The sequence below is a fragment of the Palaemon carinicauda genome, chromosome 29, assembly GCF_036898095.1.
Source record: "Palaemon carinicauda isolate YSFRI2023 chromosome 29, ASM3689809v2, whole genome shotgun sequence".
In the NCBI taxonomy this organism is placed as follows: Eukaryota; Metazoa; Arthropoda; class Malacostraca; order Decapoda; family Palaemonidae; genus Palaemon; species Palaemon carinicauda.
In genome coordinates, this window is record NC_090753.1 from 86,065,217 (window position 1) to 86,072,716 (window position 7,500).

Here is a 7,500-nt window from a genome sequence, read left to right on the forward strand (position 1 = left end):
CTATAAAAACTACCAGTTGCCAAATGTAAGTTCCTTGCGTATCAGTCTCACCTGTGGCACTGGATACCCCTCGATACCCCCACCTCTTGAGGTGATACCTTTTACCCGGTGTGAAGCTTTGGGACCGAGAGCAATAAAAAGCCATTTTTCAATTGCTAGTTGGCACTGACCAAGTGAGATGAATGGTAGCGCTAGTGTAACTTTAAGACCATCTATAAACCAAAGCTCTGTCCTGGTCCCAGTTCAGGTGGGGATCAATGTTCCCCCAGACCCCCAAGTACGCAATATCCCCCCCCCCCCTTCCCGCCCTCCTTAGCCTCGACTCTCTTTAGCTTGTTTATATCAATACGCAGAAATGTAATTATATGTTTGTTTGAGTTAGCACTGGTAGAAGGTTGATTATAAATAAGTTTACCAATTCATATATTGGTTTGTGTGTGTATGAGCCTTTTAAGGTCATTTGATATTCGTCGTGTTTTACACGATCATTTGTAAGTTTACTTAGGATGTTGCAGAGAAAAAAAAAACACGGGGTTTGAGTCCCGCTCAAACTCGTTATTTCCTTCGGTCGCTACAACCTCACCGTCTTTGTGAGCTAAGGAATGGGGGGCGGGGTGGTTGAAGGACCCTATAGGTCTATCTGCTGATGCCATTGCCTGGCTCTCCTTGGTCCTAGTGTGTGTGGAGAGGGTGTTTGTGCTCTGATTTTATGTATTATAGTCAGTCTCTAGGGCATTATCCTGCTTGCTAGGGCAGTGTCACTGTCCTTTACCTCATGCATTCATAATAGCCTTTAAACCTTTAAACATTTTGGTTATCATTTGTTAGTAGTGATAGATTTCAGATTGTATGCCTTTCCATATAACTGCGATGGTCTTTGACCTGGTTTCCAATGTCGTCCTTGAAGGATGCCGCTTATATGGAAGAAAACACTTGAGACAATTGAGCTATTTTCACCTACCATTGCGTTTTGCCTTTGTTCAATTGAATCGGTGGAACTTCAGTGTTTCAAAATTGCAGTAAAGGTTGTTATATTGAACAGGCTGATATAAGTCTCTCTTTATATTTTACATATGACTGATCTATTTTAACGTTAGTTATCTTAAATTACTTTACTTTTTATTATTCAATACTTATGTAGTTTATTTACTTCTTAATATCTTTTCCTCACAGGGCTATTTTCCCCTTTTGGAGCCCTTGGGCTTATAGCAACCTGTTTTTCCAATTAGGGTTGTAGCTTGGTCACTAATAATAATAATAATAATAATAATAATAATAGTAGTAGTAATAATAATAATGATAATAATACATCTTATTTCCATTATTCATTACTTCTTATGTAATTTATTTACTTGCATATTTCCTTTACTCACTGGTCTATTTTTCCGTGTTTGAGCCCTTAGTCTTATAGCATTCTGTTTTTCCAACTAAGGTTGTAGCTTGGCTAGTAATGATAATAATAATACAATATTTTATATCCATTATTTATCAGTTTCGTGTAGTTTATTTTCTTATTCCCTTTCCTCACTGGGGCTATTTTCCATGTTGGATCCATTGGGGCTATAGCATCCTGTTTTTTCATAAAAGGGTTGTAGCTTGGGTAATAATGATAATAATACAATATTTTATAAAAATTTTATATCAATTACGGCTATTTTTCCATGTCAAGTCCTTGGGTTTATAGCATCTGGTTTTTCCATACTAGGGTTGTAGCCTGGCTAGTAATAATATTAATAGTTATAATGATATGAATTTTGGTCATATTTACGATTGCGATAGTCATCTGTTTATATTTGCGGTTAATGGGAAATTTCATCATGAATAATAATGATAAGGGTTATATAAATTTAATTCATTTGTGTGAAAGGAGTTTCTCAGACGATGTATAAATCTTCAAGCGACCGTCAAAGATGGCAGGAAACATGTTAGTTGTAGCACATTGAGATTTGGAGTTGTAACGGCTCTCTCCCCCACGTATCATACCCTAACCCTTATCCTTCGAGTTAAGATTACCTCTATTCGGGGAAGGATAACCATGGCTTGTTATATACATGATATCTCTCGGGATTTTCACCCTGGAGGTTAGAACTCCTTGATAACCTCTTAAGGTAAAATTTCTCTAGTATATCACTCGCAAAAAATATCCCAAGTAGAAGCTGTCATTGAGGAACTTCCATCAGGGGGTCATGGCTATCTCACCCAAAAATAGATTCTTATCTCAAAATCCGTTTTCTCAGACGATATGTGATTGCATCCCAAAAATAATCTTTGCTCTTAAGTTTGTTTTCTCTATAATGAAGTAAATACGGACCAGTCACGTCAGCACGTTCCAAACACGTTCCATTCTGATACCTTGATCTCCTTCTCTTTACAGAACGGGTCGGGGGGCTTGGACCCCGCCTGAAGTCCCCCCGCACCACAGCCACCACCACCACTCCCCGGGAGGCCTTAGTATGAAGTTGGACGACCATCCGCACGCGCCTTCCCCTACGTCGTCCTCGACCTCATCCTCATCCTCGAGTTCATCCCCTTCTAGGTCGTCCTCATCGACGACTACCATGCTGGCTCGCAGTTGGGGAAACAGACGGCATCCTTTACCGCCGAGTGACTCTCAGGATCTGGAGGACGACAGTACCCTCACCGAAGGAGGGAGTGGAGGGGGAGGGGGGACGGGAAGCACGGCGGCGGAGGATGGGGGAGCTGACGACGACGATGATATTACTTTGGTAAGATGTCGTCCATATTGAAATTATGTTAGTGGATCTAATTAAGAAGTTATTGAGTTCTCTTCTCTTAACAGGTTTATTAATATCTTTATGCGTGATTTATATATATTTGTTTGTCACTTATCTCCTCTATACAATAAAGAGCAAGTTTAAAGCTTTAAAGGTCGCTCATGAATGGCAGAGGCAAGGGACAGTGATATTGCCTTATCGAGTAGGACAATGCCCTAGAGACTGACCATATATACATACATATGTCCAGCACCCAAGCCCAATCTCCACCCAACCTAGGACCAAGGAAGGCCAGGTAATGGCTGCTGATTACTCAGAAGTTAGACCTATAGGTTCCCCCAAATCCCCCATACTTGGCTCACAAGGATGGTGAGATTGCAGTGACCAAAAAAACTAACGCGTTCACCAGTCAGGAACGTTACCACATCGGCCGCCACAACCCTAAAGTGTCTAGCTATATATATATAATTACTAGTCCATTGCAGTACAAAGGCCTCAGACATATCCTTCCACTTGCTCCTCTTTATGGTCTTTCTATGCCTGTCCATACCCTCAAACTTTCTTGGTTCGTCAATCCATAGTCTTCTCTTCCTCCTCCTACTTCCTTTGCAAGCTCTTCTTTTACGAAAGAAGAGAGGAGAATTAACAGTAGGTGAATTTGGATTAGGCACATGGAATGACAGAGGAGAAATGCTTGTAGAATTTTTTGAAAGATACAATCTAAAAATCATGAACAGGTTTTTTTTTATATTAAAAAAAACTTAGGAAATGGTCATGGAGAAGCCAAAATAGAGAAAGGAAAAATGAAATAGATTTCATCCTTAGTGAAAAAGTTAAACAAGTTAGTCAAGTGATCATAGAAAGCTGAGAAGCGAAATTTATTTAGATCTAAGGAAAGAGAGAGAAAAATAATTTTAAGAAAGGAAATAAACACCCCTGTAATAAGAGAAAATTCTGATGAGTTTAGTTTAGCAATATAGAATAATTACTCCCAGCTACATGATGGATGGAAGCAAGTAAAGAGAAAATGAACAGTAATTAAAAATTTTTTTTGTATTGGAAACAGCATAAGAGACAACTAAAAGAAAAGATCAAACACATAATAAAGAAAAGACTGGGAATGAGGGTAAAATTCAAGAGAGAGGAAATGTAATTAGCAGAACTATCCAAATTAATAAAAAAGCTAAAAACTCAAGAAATTCTTAAACACATTCATACCAAAATTTAGGAAACACTAAAGAAAGGAAGAAGCATCAAATTGATGAAAATACTATGAACAGGATGAGAATGGAAATATTTTGCACAATAGAAATAGTGATGAAAATTCTAGAGGATTTTTTACAATGCTATATAATAGTGATATAAGAAACAACTTCACCAATAGAGATAATGAAACTCCTGAGCCAGTACGAAGCGTAACGGTAGGAGAAGTAAAGGAAAGCATTCAAAGGCATGAAAAGAGGCAAAACAACAGAGGATGACCTAACAATTCATTTAATAATAGATGAAGGAGGTTTCATAGTAGTAGAACTGGCTGGACTTTACACTAAATGTCTGCAAGAATGCTCTGTACCTACAGCCTGAAAAAACTATCATTTTACTAATTCACAAAAAGGGAAACACAAAAGACCTAAAAAATTACTGCCCAATAAGTTTACTCCGGAATATATAGAATATTTATAAAGATCATATCAGGCCGAATAGAAGGACACTTTAATCAACCAATAGAGCAGGCAGGCTTTCGAAATGGGTATTTAACAACTGAACATATCCATGTAATTAACCAGCTAACTGAAAAATCAGTAGAGTATGACAAACCACTATGTATGGTATATATAGACTGTGAGAAAGCTTGTGATTCTGTCAAAACCTCAGCAGTAGTGAAAGCCCTTAAAAACAATGAATAGAAGAATCTTGAAGATATCTATACAGGAATTACAGCGATCCTACCATAATGCTACCACTTGATAAAATGTGTTATGAATGAATTTATCATAATGCTCTACTACTTAACAAAATGTCGTATGAATGAATGTATCATTATCCTCTACCACTTGACAAAATGTCTTATGAATGAATGTATCATTATCCTCTACCACTTGACAAAATGTCTTATGAATGAATGTATCATTATCCTCTACCACTTGACAAAATGTCTTATGAATGAATGTATCATAATGCTCTACCACTTGACAAAATGTCTTGTTATTGAATGTATCATAATCCTCCACCACTTGACAAAATGTCTTATGAATCAACGTATTATAATGCCCCACCAATTGACAAAATGTCTTATGAATGAATTTATCATAATGCTCTACCACTTGACAAACTGTCTTATGAATGAATTTATCATAATGCTCCACCACTTGACAAAATGTCTTTTGAATGAATGTATCATAATGCTCCAATACTTGATGAAATGTCTTATGAATTAATTTATCATAATGCTCCGCCACTTGATAAAATGTGTTATGAATGAATTTATAATGCTCCACTACCTGATAAAATGTCTTATGAATGAATTTATCATAATGCTCTACTAATTGACAAAATGTCTTATGAATGAATTTATAATGCTCCACTACCTGATAAAATGTCTTATGAATGAATTTATCATAATGCTCCACTACTTGACAAAATGTCTTTCGTATGAATTCATGATAATCCTCCTGTCTCTTTCCAGCCTCGTTCTCCAATCCCCGTCCGGCCAGACCGTAAAATGACTCGCACCGAGGCCTGCGACATCCCGACGCTGGACGACTTCGAGCCTCGGATCCCCCGCATCGAACTGAAGAGGCCCTCGCCCTTGCCCAACAAGAAGAAGGGCAAGAGGGGAAGCACGGGCTCCGAGCCCTCTCCGAAAAGGGAAAGGGACTCCTCGGGACCCACCTTCAGGATGTGCGTCTCCGGCTTTAGGGAGGAGGAAGATGAGGAGGACTGTCTCGAAAGGCTGCTCCAACTGGAGGGCCCAAGGAGTCGCAGGCTGGTGGGGCGGAAGTACGACACGCTGCCTTACGACTTCCACCCGAGGGTGTTCCGGGAGGAGTCGTTCACCCTGCAGAAGGATTGCCTGCAGGCGGCCAACGACAACTTCGAGGCCTACCAGGGGCGGAGGTCGTCCTTCGGGTGCGAGTACGAGAAAAATCCTCTTTATTCGTGGGATGATCAGCTCTCGGCTATTGGACCTGGTTAGTTAGTTAGTTCTGTTGTATTTTCGAAAAACTTTTAGACTCATTTTACTGTTTTTTTAAGATATATTTTTTTTTTTTTTTTTGGGGGGGGGCATAATTCAGTTTTGCATACTTTTTTGCTGCTTTCAAAATAATTGTACGGTGTTTTCTTGCTTGAATCGATAGTTTTCCATATTTTTATTTTATTTCTTGGGCACGTTTCAGTTTTTTCGAATTTATTTTTGCTGCTTTCAAAATAATTTTTTTTTTCTTCTTTTTTTGGTCGAATAGATATTAGACTTCCATATTTTTTTCCTTGGACATGTTTCAGCTCTGTCGATATTTTCTTTTTGCTGCTTTCAAAATAATTTTAGTTTTTTCTTGAACGGATATATTTAGTCTTCGATTTTTTTTTTTTAGATTTCTTGGATATGTTGCAGTTTATTTTCCCCGTATTTTTTTTTCCGATTTTTTTTCATAAATGGAAAAGTATAAGATTAATTTTCCGTATTTCATAGAGATGTAGATCAGTTTCCCGTATATCATGGAAATATTGAATCATCATCATCATCCTACGCCTATTAACGCAAAATGGATTAACTGATATGTAAATAGCTGGGGATGCTTAAATTTTGGAAGGTCAAGGTCAAAGGTCAAGGTCACGGTCAAGCAAAATGTCCAATTCATATAATCAGCCATATGTTTGGACTATCGTTGTCACAGAGACTTCAAACTGGGTTCATATTGGAGTATATGAAAATCCACGCTAATTAATGCATGTTAAGATCAATGCTCAAGGTAGAGGTACGCCTTCTTACTGAGTGCCCCTCTAGTTATTATTGTTGTTGTTAACTTCAGTATTCTGCATCATCGTCAATCATAATAACTATTACAATAATTTGTGACTTTAAATTTTGCTATTTTTGCCGTTGTTGTATTTGGGAATTTGACTTTCACTAATGAGTATTGAATTCGTTCATATTGGTATATTCCTGATCCATGGTCTCCATTTTAGTAATATATTAGTATCAATATTATTCCAAGCATTGTCAATAATCATACTGGTGTTATAGTTTATGTTGATACTTTTATAATCTTGTTGTTGTTGTTGTTGTTGTTGTTGTTGTTGTTCTTTTCTTATTATTCTTACTAATCTTATTCTTATTCTGCTTATTATTATTATTATTAGTAGTAGTAGTAGTAGTAGTAGTAGTAGTAGTAGTGGTGGTGGTAGTAGTAGTAGTAGTAATAATAATAATGAGCACATGTTAGTCGTCTCCTTCATCTACTTTTCCTTCCAACCTGTTAACTCTCTCTCTCTCTCTCTCTCTCTCTCTCTCTCTCTCTCTCTCAACGAAATGGTATTTGAGGGACATATACATAACTCCTCATTTAAAAAAAAAATATACATAGCAAAATCGCTGAGAAAAACTATATTTACTATTTCCATATAATGAAATAGTGCTGTTAATGTTACTATCCATAACTACTAAAAATATGACCATTTCTACTATTGAAGTTACTAATAAAAAGTCTATTTCTTGAAAGAAAATTTATACAGCTGGAAACTTTTTAAGAGATGTCACATATCA

General features: G+C 37.2%; 1 protein-coding gene across 1 annotated transcript in view; it reads left to right on the forward strand.

The window, feature by feature from the left end:
* The window catches only part of LOC137622310 (uncharacterized), a 287,146-nt gene that overhangs the window by 115,766 nt on the left and 163,880 nt on the right, over positions 1 to 7,500 (forward strand). Inside the window, exons 2-3 of the mRNA XM_068352877.1 lie at positions 2,375 to 2,726; positions 5,422 to 5,926. Of these exons, the coding sequence (XP_068208978.1) occupies positions 2,454 to 2,726; positions 5,422 to 5,926 (778 nt within the window). The 5' untranslated portion in view covers positions 2,375 to 2,453. The remainder of the gene's footprint in view (positions 1 to 2,374; positions 2,727 to 5,421; positions 5,927 to 7,500) is intronic.